At 45.4% G+C, this 18,225-nt stretch overlaps 1 protein-coding gene across 1 annotated transcript in view; it reads left to right on the forward strand.

Annotated features, from left to right (window-relative positions):
• Positions 1–18,225, forward strand: part of LOC115081142 (extracellular calcium-sensing receptor-like) — a 79,618-nt gene that overhangs the window by 31,968 nt on the left and 29,425 nt on the right. The window contains exon 3 of the mRNA XM_029585649.1: positions 3,648–3,875. Coding sequence (XP_029441509.1) covers positions 3,648–3,875 — 228 coding nt within the window. The remainder of the gene's footprint in view (positions 1–3,647; positions 3,876–18,225) is intronic.

The raw sequence follows: 18,225 nt of genomic DNA on the forward strand, positions 1-18,225 counted from the left end.
TTTTCTCAGTGGAAGGGAGTGGACAGTGGAGTGCCTCAGGGATCTGTATTGTGACCCTTACTGTTCAATATATTTATAAATGATTTGGAAAGAAATACGACGAGTGAGATAATCAAATTTGCAGATGACACAAAATTGTTCAGAGTAGTTAAATCACAAGCAGATTGTGATTAAATTGCAGGAAGACCTTGTGAGACTGGAAAATTGGGCATCCAAATGGCAGATGAAATTTAATGTGGATAAGTGCAAGGTGATGCATATAGGGAAAAATAACCCATGCTATAATTACACAATGTTGGGTTCCATATTAGGTGCTACAACCCAAGAAAGAGATCTAGGTGTCATAGTGGATAACACATTGAAATCGTTGGTGCAGTGTGCTGCGGCAGTCAAAAAAGCAAACAGAATGTTGGGAATTATTAGAAAAGGAATGGTGAATAAAACGGAAAATGTCATAATGCCTCTGTATCGCTCCATGGTGAGACCGCACCTTGAATACTGTGTACAATTCTGGTCGCCGCATCTCAAAAAAGATATAATTGCGATGGAGAAGGTACAGAGAAGGGCTACCAAAATGATAAGGGGAATGGAACAACTCCCCTATGAGGAAAGACTAAAGAGGTTAGGACTTTTCAGCTTGGAGAAGAGACGGCTGAGGGGGGATATGATAGAGGTGTTTAAAATCATGAGAGGTCTAGAACGGGTAGATGTGAATAGGTTATTTACTCTTTCGGATAGTAGAAAGACTAGGGGGCACTCCATGAAGTTAGCATGGGGCACATTTAAAACTAATCAGAGAAAGTTCTTTTTTACTCCACGCACAATTAAACTCTGGAATTTGTTGCCAGAGAATGTGGTTAGTGCAGTTAGTATAGCTGTGTTTAAAAAAGGATTGGATAAGTTCTTGGAGAAGTCCATTACCTGCTATTAAGTTCACTTAGAGAATAGCCACTGCCATTAGCAATGGTTACATGGAATAGACTTAGTTTTTGGGTAATTGCCAGGTTCTTATGGCCTGGATTGGCCACTGTTGGAAACAGGATGCTGGGCTTGATGGACCCTTGGTCTGACCCAGTATGGCATTTCCTTATGTTCTTATGTTTCTTATGTTCTTAAGCCAAGCGAGTCACTCCAGGGCACAGCGCAACAGGAAACCGGGAAGCTAACCCGTTGCAAGGCGAGGACTGGATGGCCGCGGCCGGTTCACCACTGGCGGGAAACGGGCTAGAAAGGCACCTGTGGCACGCGCGTGCCTAGGAGCAGGGCGTCCTCAGGCATCTTCGCGGCGGCGCAGCCCCAGCGGGGATGCCGCCAAACCGGCCACAAGCCAGGGCTCCGGAGGTGGGAGCAGGTCCGAGAACAAGGAGGTAAGGGCCTGGTCGCGGTGCTCGCAGCCAGGACTGCAACACTCAACACATGTTATAGCCCTTCACATCAATATACATAACCCTTACCACTATTCTATTACTAAACTCAATCTCTCCCTGAGATATAATATTTTATACATTAATCACTGTTGATTATTAATAACAGAAAAACACTACCCTTCACTTAGTTCTTAAATACATACATACGATAATGTTATCATTGTTATTGAACAATACTTCATTACAATGTTGAAGCCACTATTGTGTGGTCTACAGTATCATATGTAGATATCCCAGATGTATTTTCAAAATCCCTCATCTGTAGTGTTTCCCCGAATTAACTCGGAAGGAAACAATCAACAGTGTGTAAATCCCCAATTCTCAATGCTGAACATTGGAGAGTGAGTCAGAAAAATCACTGGGTGTGGTATTGCCTCACGGCTCTCTTATCACTCTAGAATCACAATCCTTTTCTTTGATCCCGTACCCTTGTGTTCACTAACTCGACCGCTGTCCACTCGCTTCCATATGTTGATAGGAGGATCTCGCGAAAGAATTTAATTGGAGGCATACAACCTCTCTATGGCAATTGTTTGAAGATTGTCTTAATCGTAAATAGATCAACTTCCAAATCCTCAAGAAGTATCGAAGCTACAACTGATGTTCTTTACCAGCCATCTCGGTCATCACGGGCTGAGCGTTTCAACACAAACTCTGTTCCCGAATCATCCCGGTTAACCGTCACCTTACTAGTTTTTTTTATAAATACCTTACCGCCATCTTCTCAGCGTTTACTCGGCTCAAAAAGTCGACATAATAAGTTAATATTGGGAAGGAAAAGATGTTTTAGATTTGAAATAAATATATTGTTTTTATGTTATAGAAAGATTTGTTGTATGATCTTTTCTGTAAGTTGAAAGTGCTTTTTTCCTTCAAATTGTGGTTTGGAGGTAATTTTGTGTAACACATAAGCACAAGCTAAGACATACACATTGCCAATTTTTGGGAATATATATATATATATATAAGTGATACCAGACTGCTATACTAAAAATGAGCAGTGCTGAACACATATAGGGGTAGATTTTAAAAGGTGTGTGTCCATCTGCACACGTTTGCCGGCGCGCAGACATGGACGTGCCAATTTTATAATACTTGCGCAAGCGGGGGAGAAATTATGCAACCTCCGCATGGCAATGAGATCAGGCCTCTCCCAGTTCCCTCCCAGTCCGTTCCAATTGAGGAGTGGACTGGGAGGAACTTTTCAACCCATCTAACTGACCTTCCTCCCTCTTCTCCTCTCCTTCCTGCCCCCTATCCCTATCCTATCTAACCCCATATTTTTTATTTTACCTCTTGCTCCACTTCAGAAGCAGTAGCAATTTTCGGGCGCTGGCAGGCTGCCGGCGCGTGCTTCCCTGGCACAGCGGCAAATGGCTGCTTTACCAGCCGCCTCCAGCCCCACCCCTGCCCGGCACTTCTGAGTATAATGGGGGTTACGCGCGTGGCTGGGCTCCTTTGAAAATGCGTGCAGCGCGTGCAAGGCCCGACCACACACATAACTCCTGTTTTTTTTTAATGAGCGGGACCATTTTAAAATTCGGCCGATAATTATCTCAATTTCTAAAGGGAATCAGCCATACAGAAATACTTGTGAGAACAAATATAGAGAATACATTTTAATCTTTATTACAAAAATATATGTATAAAATATGCACACTTAAAAACTGAGGGGGGATTTTACAACATTTTTCAACTATGAATATACATACATCTTACCATAGAATATACATGCACACAACACTCATAATATAACACCATTATAACAAATATGTGTGTACTGTTCAGTGGCTCAACTGACACAATATCTTTGAGGTTGAGTCAAACTTCTTCACAAAAATCATCCATATTGAAATCAGACGCAATGTAAATATTCAAACTTGAAGAAAATATATAATTAATTTAAAAATCTTGTCATACCTCAACTCCTTATTTAGCCTTTCAAGGAGCCCAGCAGCCTGGATCCATAGCCTGGTTAGCAAAGAATGAAGTGGGATAAATGTAGTCTGTGTTGCTGAAGGATATTTTAAGCCACAACTAAGTGTGTAGGCTTCAGTGATTATCAGCATATTTTATACTTGGGTAATAAGCCTGTTTCTCAACTAGAAATGCATTACAAATTCTCAATATGAATGGTAAGTCTGAGACACAACTGTATACTCTGAAATCAGGCTATCACTGTATAAAATCACTGCGAGCATGTCTCCTTTTCTCTGCCAGCTCCTGCATTATGTATGGAAGGTGCGTTTCCAGAACACCATGGGACGGGAGATTTTCTTTGACCAAAATGGAAACCCACCAGCTGCTTATGACATTCTTAACTGGCAACTGCCTTCAAATGGCTCCTTTGCCTATGTAAAGATTGGCCACTATGACTCAGGAGCCGCCCGTGGCCGAGACATCATAATCAACACCAGTGCCATCACGTGGAGTGAAGACTATGCACAGGTTAGATGATCCCCCTGCCTTCATAAAAACTGATTAACAAGGTGCTCAGAAGTAGTGATGGGAGGAACCTTCTTTGATCTGAATGAAGTCCAATTTCAGAAACATTAATATTTGACTTGGATCTTTTCAATCAATCAAATTCAGCTTCAGATTGCTTTGAATCTGAATCTGATATATTTTTCATTAATTAGAAGCTGTCTGGGACCTTTAGCTCAGTAGTAGAGTCACCACCCCAGAATCCAGCGTTTGGCAGTCTGTATCTTGGGAAATCTTCTATTGGAAGAAACATTGCAACATTCAGAACTAATTTTTATTTATCTATTTTCCTCCTTTCATTATACTTCAGAGTGGATTACATTTAGGTATTGTAGATATTTTCCTAGCCTAGAAAGTTTACAATCTAAACAAGTTGTTTACTAAGCCATGGTATTTTTTCTTGAGGGGGGAGCTTACTGCTGCTTTGTAAATCCCGTGGTATTTTTCAGGCAATAAAAATACTGCCAGGAAAAATGCTGTTGGGTTACTTCATCCCAAAATTTCACACGAAGACTTTGGGGACTACCACCTCTTAAAGGGGCTGATCGGCCCAGGCTAATATCCTCCTAGGTGTGTAAAAGACTCCATGAAGGCAGCCAATATATAAATAAATACTTTATTGAAAGGTTTAAATCTCTGGGGTCAGACCCCACCTCAACCCTTACCCGTTGATTTAAAAATCAACTCTCCTCCCCAGAAGCCATCCCTCCCTCCTATCCCATCATCCAGTCCTCGCTGGACTTACAATAGAAGTCGTGCTGGTGTACTGCTGGTCAAGATTGGCTCCTAAGCTCTGGACCTAGCAGTGGATATTTTCCAAAATGGCGCTGGCAGCCCCTATCAGGTAAAGTTTATAATGCCCCTTATGCAGGCACGAACACAGAAATGTGCCTATGTCAGGTTCTTTCCAGACTATGTGCTTTTCAGTCTTTATGCCTATCAGCTGATCTATTAAAGATTTGGAATAGCAGCCTGTGCAGTCGTCAGTCTGTTATAAATTTATAGTTTATATATTTACCTTAGATACATTTTATGATATATTCTTTTGTAATACACATATATATTTTTATGATTTTACCAGTTTATTTGTCCAAAATGTTTTAGACACATAGAATTATTGCTTATTTATTGTGTATTCCATGCTATCTGCCTGCTGTTTTTTAGATATTTCCCTCTTGTGGGAGATTGCCTTTCTTTATTGTGCTCTAATGTTCCATAAACGTATCTAACCCAGGGGAATGTGGAGATCCTTGTCAAGCCGCTTCCTCTGAAATCTTTCCAATAACTGCTGGGGGGCAGTGGTGGGGAGGGTGTTGTCTGGTTAAAAACATGGTTTTGTTTAACCAAAGGAAACTACAAATAAGTTTAATGTATGTCTTTTCTCTGCAAACTCATCTGTTCTGTTATTAAAAAATAAATAAATAAAAGGACTTTTTAATCTAGGAGAAATTTATCAGGTCTCCAGCTTATATGTATGTTTTTGTAGCTCTGAGCTGCCATTCTCAGAAGCAGACCACTCTTTCTTATATAGTGATAGGCAATCTCAGAGATGGCGTGGGTGTTTTGGATTCCTCTAAATGTTGCATAAAGCATTTTAGGATACAGGGAATAATTTTGATTGCTGAAAAATTATATTACCTATATTACTTGTCCAAGGATATTTGCAAGGAGATTAACAGAACTTGCAACGAAGTACTATATTATAATGTGAAAAATAAATATCTACCATCCACTTCTTATCATAACTATCTCGATGTCCTTTACACCCATAGTAATAACCAACAACCTGACTCCTCCTAGCATTCCTCAACTCACAGTAATATCATTAAGCTATTCTCGCCTATCATTCCTAATCCAAATTACTTCTTATCTCATAGTAATGTAACCCTTACTGAGGAGGGTATTTATTCTTTGGGGCACGCGTCCAGTTAGCACTTCAAGTTCAGGCTGTGGTTGGAGGCAGGCAGAGTTCAGAGAGTTTCATGGTCCTGGAGGGGTCAAGGTAGCAGAGTTCATTCAGAAACAGTGAGAAAGCAGTGGTCAATGGCAGGTGGTGATCAAACAGAGGTGAGGTCCAGTCCGAGGGTCAAGCCAGAAATGCAATCCAAGTCAGAGTCAAGCTGGTCCAAGGGGGATGGAGAACAAAGAGGAAGATGGTGGACCACAGGAGCAGGAGTCGATGAATACTGACAAAGGGAGACCTGCCACGAAGACAAGCACTCAGTACAAACCAGACTGTCAAACAGAGTTCTGAAGGAATTAAAAAATGAAATTTCAGACCTATTAGTAAAACTTTGTAACCAATCATTAAAATCATCCATTGTACCTGAAGACTGGAGGATAGCAAATGTAACCCCAATATTTAAAAAGGGCTCCAGGGGTGATCCGGGAAACTACAGACCGGTTAGCCTGACTTCAGTGCCAGGGAAAATAGTGGAAAGTGTTCTAAACATCAAAATCACAGAACATATAGAAAGACATGGTTTGGTGGAACAGAATCAGCATGGCTTTACCCAAGGCAAGTCTTGCCTCACAAATCTGCTTCACTTTTTTGAAGGAGTTAATAAACATGTGGATAAAGGTGAACCGGTAGATGTAGTATACTTGGATTTTCAGAAGGCGTTTGACAAAGTTCCTCATGAGAGGCTTCTAGGAAAAGTAAAAAGTCATGGGATAGGTGGCGATGTCCTTTCGTGGATTGCAAACTGGCTAAAAGACAGGAAACGGAGAGTAGGATTAAATGGACAATTTTCTCAGTGGAAGGGAGTAGACAGTGGAGTGCCTCAAGGATCTGTATTGGGACCCTTACTTTTCAATATATTTATAAATGATCTGGTAAGAAATACGACGAGTGAGATAATCAAATTTGCAGATGACACAAAATTATTCAGAGTAGTTAAATCACAAGCAGATTGTGATAAATTGCAGGAAGACCTTGTGAGACTGGAAAATTGGGCATCCAAATGGCAGATGAAATTTAATGTGGATAAGTGCAAGGTGATGCATATAGGGAAAAATAACCCATGCTATAATTACACAATGTTGGGTTCCATATTAGGTGCTACAACCCAAAAAAGAGATCTAGGTGTCATAGTGGCTAACACATTGAAATTGTCGGATCAGTGTGCTGCGGCAGTCAAAAAAGCAAACAATGTTGGGAATTATTAGAAAGGGAATGGTGAATAAAACGGAAAATCTCATAATGCCTCTGTATCGCTCCATGGTGAGACCACACCTTGAATACTGTGTACAATTCTGGTCGCCGCAGCTCAAAAAAGATATAATTGTGATGGAGAAGGTACAGAGAAGGGCTACCAAAATGATAAGGGGAATGGAACAGCTCCCCTATGAGGAAAGACTAAAGAGGTTAGGACTTTTCAGCTTGGAGAAGAGATGACTGAGGGGGGATATGATAGAGATGTTTAAAATTATGAGAGGTCTAGAACGGGTAGATGTGAATCTGTTATTTACTCTTTTGGATAATAGAAAGACTAGGGGTCACTCCATGACGTTAGCATGGGGCACATTTAAAACTAATCGGAGAAAGTTCTTTTTTACTCAATGCACAATTAAACTCTGGAATTTGTTGCCAGAGGATGTGGTTAGTGCAGTTAGTATAGCTGTGTTTAAAAAAGGATTGGATAAGTTCTTGGAGGAGAAGTCCATTACCTGCTATTAAGTTCACTTAGAAAATAGCCACTGCCATTAGCAATGGTTACATGGAATAGACTTAGTTTTTGGGTACTTGCCAGGTTCTTATGGCCTGAATTGGCCACTGTTGGAAACAGGATGCTGGGCTTGATGGACCCTTGGTCTGACCCAGTATGGCATTTTCTTATGTTCTTATGAGACACAGGAACCCATGAACACACAGCTGGAACAGGAACCAGGACCAAGAACCAGGAATGTGGAGGCAAAGCACTTTTTAAAGCGAGGCAACCTATTGCCAAGGAACTGAATGGGAGTCAGACTCAGCTTTTTATAGGGCTAGCTGAGTGATGTCATTAGGGAGGCTGCCTGGCCATTCATGCCACTGGCCATTTAAATGTGGGGAATCGGCTGCATGCACGCTTAGGAGGGGCTGGTGATTAGGCGTCGCAGAATGCAGGTTAGGCCCAGCATCCTGATGTGGGCCGCATTGGGCTGAAGCAGCATGGAAGTCTGTCGTGCAGAGGAATGGGGCTCTAGGCCAAGGAGAGTGGGGAAGCACAGCAGTCTGCCACATTGAGAAGAGGAGAGGCGAGGTCAGAGTCTGGGAAGTAGGTGAGAGTAGTGTTCCATGGCCTTCCCATGTGGACTGCCAATAGTAACACCTCCCCACAAAGCAATTGTCCAAAAATACTTTTTAAAGGTGAAGCTGGATATATGTTCAGCAAAACTAATTTCTCTCAGAAGGAGTTTTCACCAGTTTTGCCCACTTAAGGAGTAGAGTGGTGCCCATGGGTCTTCAGTCCTCTGGATTGAAAGCCCGAAAAGGAATATGGCTCAAAATCCAGCTCTCTGAAATTAATAGATGCAGGACCCTTTGGCAGGGAATGCACGATGAGAAGGTCCCTTCAAAATTAAGTCATAAGGTGAGGCTGGGAAGGCCTAGCCAGAATGTAACATCAAGGCATCTGTTGGTTTCATGGACTCTTGGACCAAAGTGGAGTTGCTGAATCCTGCAGGGAGGAGCCTTTAGATCCTCACTGTCAGCAGGCTGATTTGGATGATGCAGAGGCCCAACTGAAGTTACATGTTCCCCTTGGGTTTTGCCTTTGGATGCCAGGGCTGGTAAATCTTAGGTGGGGACCTCTGCTGAGGAAATAGAGATTCATCAATGTCACTGAATCATGGTAGAGATTTCATAGGCAAATCCGGAATCAGGCAGGGGTACATGGCAGGTGGCATTGAAGAGAGTAGTCCAGGAGTCATACTGTGTGTTATAACCCTTGGTCGCGGCCGTCCGCGGCTGCCTCAACTCACCTCATGCCTTGCCTGGCTCTCCACTCCTGGTGAACTCATGGCTGTGGCCAGCCACTACCTCCGCATTCCTCCTGGCTCTCCAGGCCCCACGTGGTGGCTGGGATGCTGCCGACCATCGCTCCGACTCCGGGCCTCCTTAGGGGTGCGTGCGCGCCGTCTGTCCTCCCCTTAAAGGGCCAATGGCAGGAACTCCAGGGTCATCCCCGGCTGATGACATCACAAGCCTGAGATATTTAAGCACCTCCTTTGGCCTACACTAACCGATTTGGCAACGAGTTCCATGAGCTCCTCTGGAGCTTGTTCCTCTTCTCCAGACCTGCGGTTCCTGCCTAGGATCTCTGCTCTTTGTGGACTCTGGTTCTGGGTATCTGCTCCTCAGGGGCCTGCCCTGCGCTTCCATTCCTGGAACTCTGTCTCCACGCTTTCCCACTCCTCGGGGTAGCCTCAGCGCTACTACACCAGAGATCCTGCCTCCAGACTTCCCCACTTCTCGGGGTAGCCTCAGCGTTACTACACCATAGATTCTGTCTCTATGCTTCCCTCAGCATTACTACACTAGAGATCCTGCCTCCACGCTTCCCCACTCCTCGGGGTTGCCTCAGCATTACTACACCAGAGATCCTGTCTCTACGCTTCCCTGCTCCTCGGGGTTGCCTCAGCATTACTACACCAGACATCCTGTCTCCATGCTTCCCCACTCCTCGGGGTAGCCTCAGCACTACTACTCCAGAGACCCTGCCTCCACTCTTTCCCGCTCCTTGGGGCAATCTCAGCATTACCACTTCAGGGGTCCTGTCTATGCACTCCCCGTTCCTCGGGGCTTGCCCTGCGTGCTTCTGCATTGGAGATCCTTCCTCTGGTATATACCCTCTCCAGACCTGCCCAGCACTGCGATATCATTGATCTGTCTCTCTCAGTCCCCATTCCTCGGGACAGCCCGCAGTACTGCTCTGTGCAGGCACCTGCGATCACGTGACTGTGACACAGACAGTTCTTCTACACCTCCTCTCTCCTGTTGCCTTTGTTTCCAGTCAACCTCACCTCCCGAAGTTGGGGACCTGTGGGGCCCAACCCCTCAGGTAGCATCAACCCTCACCTTGGGCCAAGGATCCACGAAACCTACAAAATTTACTGGCAAGAGGCATTCATGACAGTAGTACAGGTCATGCAAAGATCAATACCAGGAGTCTGTCTGAAAGGAAGACAAATCAGATAGGCAGAGCAGGACCGATGGGAAGAGGTACAGAAGGCAAGGTACTATGAAGAACAGAAGACACAACCACAGGAGTTGATGGACAAAGACAAGGACCACACTGACTGAAGAACAAAGGCACTGGGAGTGAGGACGAAGGTACTGGAGATGGAGGACGAAGGTACTGGAACTGGGGAATGAAGACACTGGAACTGGGGAACGAAGACATTGGAACTAGAGAGCAAAGGCACAGGAACTAGAGAATGAACACACTGGAACTGGAGACCGCAGAGAGGGAATGCTGTCAACCATGCACTACTTAGTAAAAAGGAGATGCACCAGAGGCCTTTTATAGACTTAACCCTGTGAGGTTATCAAGGGGTGCTGCTGGCCTTTTCTTGATAATGGGCCCTTTAAGAGAGAGGATGTTGGGTACATGCGTGCCTTAGAGGAGTCTGGTGTGAATGTCAGCATGTCCTGCTGTGAAGAATATTGGTGGCATCTTGTCATGCCGAGACACAGAATCCCACTGTGCTAGAGGGGAGATTAGAATGGCAGCATTGGGGAGCATCAGGCGAAGCCTGGTCCGAGGGGTAAGTGCGGTGGTTCATGGGAGGAGCCTGTGGACTACCAAATGCAACAGCATCCCCACTGTTACAAGGCTTTCTAACACTGACTCCCAAGAATACTAAAATGTCTGGGCTAGATAAGGTGAGTCATCCAATCCAAGCCCTCCAGGTTGGGAGGGGCAGAGGGGGATGGAAGGCTCATAGATATTAAAGGCAAGATTTTAGTACCTACGCGTGGGCGTAGATTTGTGCGCGCAACCCGGCACGCACAAATCTACGCCTGATTTTATAACATGCGCACGCAGTGGGGTGGGACCGAGGCCTCCGGCACAATGGCCATGCGGCCTCGGAGGGAACTTTCCTTCTGCCACCCCTACCTTCCCCTCCCTTTCCCTACCTAACCCGCCCCACAGCCCTATCTAACCCCCCCCCCCCCCCCCCCCCCCCCCCAACCTTTGTTTAATAAGTTGCACCTGCCTCCGGGCAGGCGTAGGTTGCGCGCGCCGGCCGAGTGCCGTCACGTGATCCCCTGGCATGGCCACTGTGCCGGAGGCCTCGGTCCCGCCCTGCCCCCACCCCGCCCCGCCCTGGCCCTTTCACAAAGCCCTGGGACATGCGCACGTCCCGGGGCTTGCGCACGTCGCCGGGCCTATGCAAAATAGGCCCGGCGACGTGCAGGAGCATTTACGCGTGTAACCCTTTGAAAATCTGGCACTAAGGTTCTAAGCAGGGACATAGGGCAATCTAGTGACCAATCCAAGGGGGCACCACAGTAACAACCATCAAAGCTCCCCTTCCTATCATTCATCATCCCCATGACTTCTCAACTCATAATAATAATAACCATCAAACCTTCCCTTGTTACAGTTCCTCACCCCATTTCCTCAACACTCATTTGTCCCTTTTGTCATTATTCAACACATATCCACTAAACGCACAGTAGCAACCATCAATCTGCTTCTTCCTATCATTCCTCACCTCATGTCCAGTAGTCTCCCAAAAAATAGTGACACAGTAGATGTTAGAAGATAAAGACAAATTGAGCCATTGACTGCTTGGCTAATATTCTCAGCAGTGATAATAAGACATCACAGTGCCTGCCATATAAATCTGATCACTTGTAGGATGCTGTCCCTTACACAAGTCAGTTTTATTGTCTTTCCTTTACTTCTCTACCATCCTGGATAAATGAGTATACGTCTTTGAGTTTGCATTCTTAATTTGACACCCATTCTACCGTATCTTACCACCAAGCCTTGCAGCAATCTAAACAGCTACCAAAACTAATGAGACTGTTGACTAAAAGTATTGAAGGTGCTCCTGAAATATTTGACTGCCTTGGCTCTGAGACCTTGCTATATGTTATATGACCAAGACCAACCTGCCAGCATCAACCTGTTTGGATTCTGGAGAGTGCGACCATATATCCCGTGGAATCATTAGACTGTGCTCCCTCTATCCATCCTTTGTTTTTTATTATCATCTAACCTTTTGCCTCTGCCCTCAAGAGAGTGAATAGTGGCTTGTTGGCAATACTGCAACTCCCAACTCTGTTCTTACCACTACCCTCTGTTTCTGTCCCAAGCGTGCTTGAATTCAGTCACTGTACTGGTTTCCCCTACCTCCTCTGGTGTCTTATTCCAGACATCTTCCAATCTCTTACTAAAAAAGTATTATCTTATTTTTGATCTGAATCTTCCTCCCTCCAGCTTCATTTCATGACTCCTTGTCCTAATGTAATAGGGTACCCTTAAGTAAATAATATAATAAAAATAAATTAAAAAAGGGAAATGATTACTTTGGTCTTGGTTTGCAGAGCCATGGCCTGTGAGAGAAGACTCAGTGGTGGTGCTGGTCCTGGTTTGCCAATCGTGGTGGGAACTCTGGTAGAGAATGCCAGCTGGGCTAGGGCACTGAGAGGAGGCCTGCAAAAGCCTAAGAATCCTGACCCAGCTAATGAAAGAATTGTTAGAATAGGTTTAAAAAAGAAATGTTAGCACCAATAAGAGACAGACATCGGCTCCCCTGCCTCCCTGAGGTGAAGATGGATGCCTGCACGGGCGAAAGCGGCCCCTGTGCGTGCAATTGGGCCGCTCAAGGCGTGACGTCACGACGTTTGGTGTCACCGCATGTGACGTCACGTCTTGAGCGACCCAATTGCACGCACAGGGGCCGCTTTCGCCCGTGCGTCCATCTTCTCCTCCGGGAGGCAGGGGAGCCGATGTCCGTCTTCGGAGGAGAGCTGCGAAAAAGTAAGTCGTTGCTTTACACTGCCAGTCCTGTCTCCCCTCCTCCCGAAGCAAGGCTGCTTTTCGCGCCTTGCTCCGGGAGGAGGGGAGACAGGACTGGCAATCTCGAGCGGCTGTGAAAAAAAAAGTTAGTCGTTGCTGTACACATGGGACTGTGAAGAGGCCTTAGCTGCTGGGGGGAGCAGGGAATTGATGTGGTAAAAACGAGAGTCCCCCTAAAGAAAACAGGCAAAGTGCTGGAAGAAAGTGGAGGGAGGGGAAGAAAAAATATGGGAAAGCTTCAAAGCGTGTCAGGTCAATCCAGTAAAGTAAAGCAGCCTTGCTTCGGGAGGAGGGGAGACAGGACTGACAATCCTGACTGTCCACTTCATTGCTACTTTTTTTTTTTTTTTTCGCTTTTCGCTTTTTAGATTTTTTTCAGCTTTCGTTGCTTCGGGAGGAGGTGGGGAGAGGACTGGGGCTGCCCCGGAGACCAGCAACCATTGACGCGGCCAGGGCAGGTGAGCGTAGGAGAACCATCCACTTCCTGGTACCTGTCATTTGAAATGACATTTGAAATGACAGATACCAGCGTGTCCGTGAAGCGTTAGGCCCGTGCACCCAGGTTACTGTATAGGCGCTGTATAGCGCTCTATACAGTAAAATGGGTTGCGCGGGCCTAACGCTTCATGGACGCTTCTTAGACGCAGCTTGCATTTGCAAGCTATTTACATACAGGATCGAGCGGTAGGTGAGCTGCACTGTGCGTGCGGCAACCGCGGGTGCGCCGGGCACTAACGCAGCTCTTCCTACCACTCGTTACTGGATTGACCTGCTAGAAAGACAATTTCTCTGATAAATGGCTCAGAGAAGTTTGAGAAAAGAGCTTTCACTTTCCTTCTGCAAGGACTGGTTAGAGCTCATGACTTCTAACCGGGGGTTCTAAGAAAAGTAAATTGGTTACCCACTATTGTTCCTGACCAGAATTTGGTTAGGGAAAACATAATTATCCATTGTTTTTCTGTAGTTAGTGTAAAAGTCCAACAAGCCATCAAAGACACAACATCCTGGGGAACATGTTTAGCTTTCAAAAGAATTGATGGTGCCATTGAGTCCATTTTTCTTATTGATTTTGTAAAGAGTGAGGTAGTAGGTACAGAGGTGTGAGAGTCAAGAGGAACATAAATAATCAACACACCCCAGAAATGAACTCAAAATGCCAGACAAGTCCAAAAACAAAACAAAAAAAATGTTAGGAGTGTGCACTCCAGCTAAAAAAAAAAGACAGGCCTGTTTATTAGAGACAAGAGAACACATCCGAAAAGAAAGAACAGTTAAAGAAAAAGTATAAAAAGCAAAGATACTTACCCAGGAAGGCTTCTGAAGGAGGAGAATGTACTCACATGTGATCAAGGGAAACATTAAAGAGAGAGAAAAACACAAATAATAAATTCCTCTGAGTTCCTTTATGAAAATGACATAAAAGAAACAAAAGTTACAATTGCATAGACAGACACTTATCTGACTGTGTTACTTAGTAGAATCCTGGAACCGCTGGAGTTCTTTGCTCCATGTTCTTGGAATAGCAGGGTCTAGGAAAGAAATGAAAAGTTATAGAATTTATTGTTATGTATGCATTGAATGTGATTAGAAAAATGTATTGTTTGCTAAAACTGAAGTATTTTTTAAACACATTTTTGTTGCGTTCAGCGGTCTACAGGCCTGCCCCACCGACCTCCACCCTTACCTCAAGTACTGAGCCCAATGTGACTCCTTCAGACACCAGGAAAGGCCCCCGGGTAGATGCACGACAGGCTGCCATGTTTCGTCTGCATCGGCTGCTAGTCCCATTGACGCCAGTGAAGGTTCCGAACTTAACATGATACAGGCCGCCACGTTCAGCCTGTCTCTGATACCACCACTTCCCTTGGTACCCCAAAAGTAAGGTGCCCAACCTCGTTCTTCTTAAAGGGCCCATGGTGAGAAAAGGACATCACCAGCATGGGCCTATAAAATGCCACTTCAGTAACTGCTCCCTGCCTTGGCATTAGATCGACTACCCTTGGTAGAGCAAATTGCCTCAGTGATCTTCATTCCTGTGTTCCTGGTCTTTTTCTCTGCAGTCCCTGGTCTTCAGTCTCTAGTTCTTCATCTTCATCCTGTGGTCAGTCTTCAGTTCTTCATTTTGTGGTCAGTCTTCAGTTCTTCAGTGTTTTCTCCTACCCGCCTGTGCTGTTCCATGCCTCCCTACCTGTCTGTCCATCCCATCTTCCCTCGAACAGATCTCTAGCTTTGACTTTGGCCTGCTTGACACTTGGCTATGACTGAGCTCTGCCTGCCACTGACCATTGCCTGATTGATGATTACAATTGAAGTTCATCTGCCACTGAACCCTGCCTGACTCTCGACCATGCCTGAACATTGCCTGCCTTGACCACTGCTTGCCTCTGACTGTGCTTCTACCTAGACTGCCCCAGACCTTGGCCTATGACTCACCAATCTCCATAGATCTCCACCTCATTACCATAGAGCCACGCCTACGTCCTGATGGCCCTGGCACCCGAGGGCTCAACCTAAGGGGAATAAGGGCTGATTTAGGTGAATCTTCTTTTGGGTCTCTGTCACAGCCAGGTCCACCAGCTGATGATGGGGAATTACAGGGCTCCTCCTTTTAGTTGTGCCAAGTCCACCTCAGTCCAAGGGTCCAACCTGCAACACATTGCTGAGGCCATGGACTTGGAAGATGCTACATCCCTCCAAGCCTTGCTCACAAGCTTCAATGGCAGCAACAGTTCCTCAAACTTCTAGTAGCTTCAATAGCGTGATTCTCTACCCATTTGGACGCAGCTTCAGCATCAGCTACACCAATTCAGCTATTGGCTGCATCACCCAGGCCTCCCACACCAAGTTGCCCCCTTCTGCATGTACCAGCTCCATTCTGATATGCTGGAGACCCTAAACAGTTCTGTGAACTTCTTAATCAATGCTTTACCCAATTCTCACTCTAAGCGGCATGCTTTACGAATGATACTACAAAGACAGCCTTCATCCTCTCCCTCCTCAATGGTAAGGCCCTGGCCTGGCCCCCTCCACTAAGGGGAGAGCACAGATCCACTGCTCCTGAACCTGCAGCACTTCATGTCCACCTTTAAGACAGTCTTTGATGAGCTGGCCACCGTGGATTCCAACTACCTACATTTACTTCAGGGCACCCAGTCTCTAGCAGACTATGCCATAGAGTTCCAGATCCTAGCCACTGAACTCAACTGGAGGCAGCATTGCCTCTGCAGCATGTTTCTGAAGAGCTTATGCTCCACGGTGAAGATGAACTGGCCACCTGTGAACTTCTGGAGTCCCTGGAGGGGCTCATAGACCTGGCTGGGATGATTGACTGCCACCTCCAGCAATAGGCCAGGGAGGTCCATCCTCCTTGTAGCGCCACCCCACTGGCTTTTTGCTTTCAGCACCAATTATTGCCACTGGAGCCAGTGCCCTCCTCCTCAGTGCACTCAAATGAACCCAGGCACAGGTCACCTCCTTGCTCAATGCCCACTCAAACCAGGAAACTTCAGAGCCTGGGATCTGGTATAGAGGTGTTCATAGGCTTCACAACTCCTGCTCCTCAACTGACTCTCCCAGTGACAATCATCATGGACAACAAAGATTTTTCCACCCTAGCATTGGTGGACTCTAACACCAGGGTAAACTTACTGATGGAAGAACTGGTAAATCACCTACAGTTTCCCACCCTACCAAAGAAGTCCTCCCTAATTATTTCCTCCATTTATGGGGATCCTTTGCCTGGCCATATCACTCAACAACATCATTGACCGTACACACTGGCTTTCTCCTCAAGGAATGAATAATCTTCCATGTCATAGCCCAATCGGTCTACCCAATCATACTGGGACTTCCCTGGATCCAGCAGCATTCTTCAAAATTTGACTGGGCCATGCTACAACTGCTGGGGCATGCAATGCAATATTTGTGCCTGGAATGTGTGGAACCCTCACTCCACTTGCCCGTGGATGCCACATTTCCAGGTCTTCTCGTGCTGCACAGTGACTTTGAGAATGTATTCTCTAAAAAGAAGGCAAGACATTGCCACACCATAGGGAATATAACTGTGGAATTAAGTTGCTACTCAACAGCAAACTACCATGGGGTAGAGTCTACCCCCTTGACTCTCCCCAAAACAAAGGCAATGTCAGACTACATCCTGGAAAATCTAGAGTTTTGTATCATCCGACGGTCCACATCTCTGGTGGGGGCCAGCTTTTTCTTTGTGGCCCTCTCTGGCCTTATATCAACTACCATGGATAAAATGCCATTACCAAGAAAGACCGGTATCATTTACCATTAATCTCTGAGCTCTTTGACCAGTTCCAAGGGGCTAGGATCTTTAAAATATTAGACCGCTGAGGAGCCTACAACTTGGTTCGTATGAAACCTGGTGATGAATGGAAGACAGTGGATGGACAGGATGGACATTACGAGTACTTGGTAATGCTCTCTGGGCCTTGTAATACCCTGGCTGTCTTTCAAAAAATGCTGAAAGAGATTTTCCAGGATCTAATCTATGTCTGTGTCATTGTAAACCTCGATGACATTATCACTTTTTACAAGGACTTTAGCTCCCATTGTCATGACATGCATCTAGTTTTCAAGTGACTGAGAAAACAACCTATTCGCTAAACTTGAGAAGTGCTTATTCAAAAAGGAGAGCCTCCCCTTCTTGGGATATATTGTATCCAGAAAAGGCTTTCACATGGACTCCAAGAAGTTTAATATTATCCAGTACTAGCCACATCCAGTAGAAATAAAAGCCCTACAAAGGTTTCTGAGCTTTGCCACTATTACCGCTACTTCTTGTTAATTATTCAAGGATTGTGGCACTGCTTACTGTCCTCACCCATAAGGGATCTAATACAAAGGATTGGCCTCCTGAAGTGGTAGTGGCCTTTCAAGAACTAAAGGATGTTTTCTTAAAGATATCCTGACTTCACCATCTGGACCCTATACACCTATTCATCCTAGAAGTGGACACCTCCACTTTGGGTTTAGGGAACGTACTAAGCCAGTATTTGACAAAAGGAGCCCTCCATCTTTGCTTGTTCTTCTCAAAGAAATTCTCACTAGCGGAGCGCAACTACAGCATCGGGGACAGAGAACTCGTTGCGATCAAGATAGTGCTAGATAAGCGGTATTATTAGCTAGAAGGTGCTCATCACTGTATTGCTATTTACATGGATCATAAGAATCTGGAACACCTTCACAACGCCGAGCAACTAAATACATGACAGGCTCACTGGTCACTGTCCTTTGCGCATTTTGATTTTGTGCTAAGTCTGGCTCTCAAA

Source organism: Rhinatrema bivittatum, chromosome 19 (genome assembly GCF_901001135.1).
Source record: "Rhinatrema bivittatum chromosome 19, aRhiBiv1.1, whole genome shotgun sequence".
NCBI lineage: Eukaryota > Metazoa > Chordata > Amphibia > Gymnophiona > Rhinatrematidae > Rhinatrema > Rhinatrema bivittatum.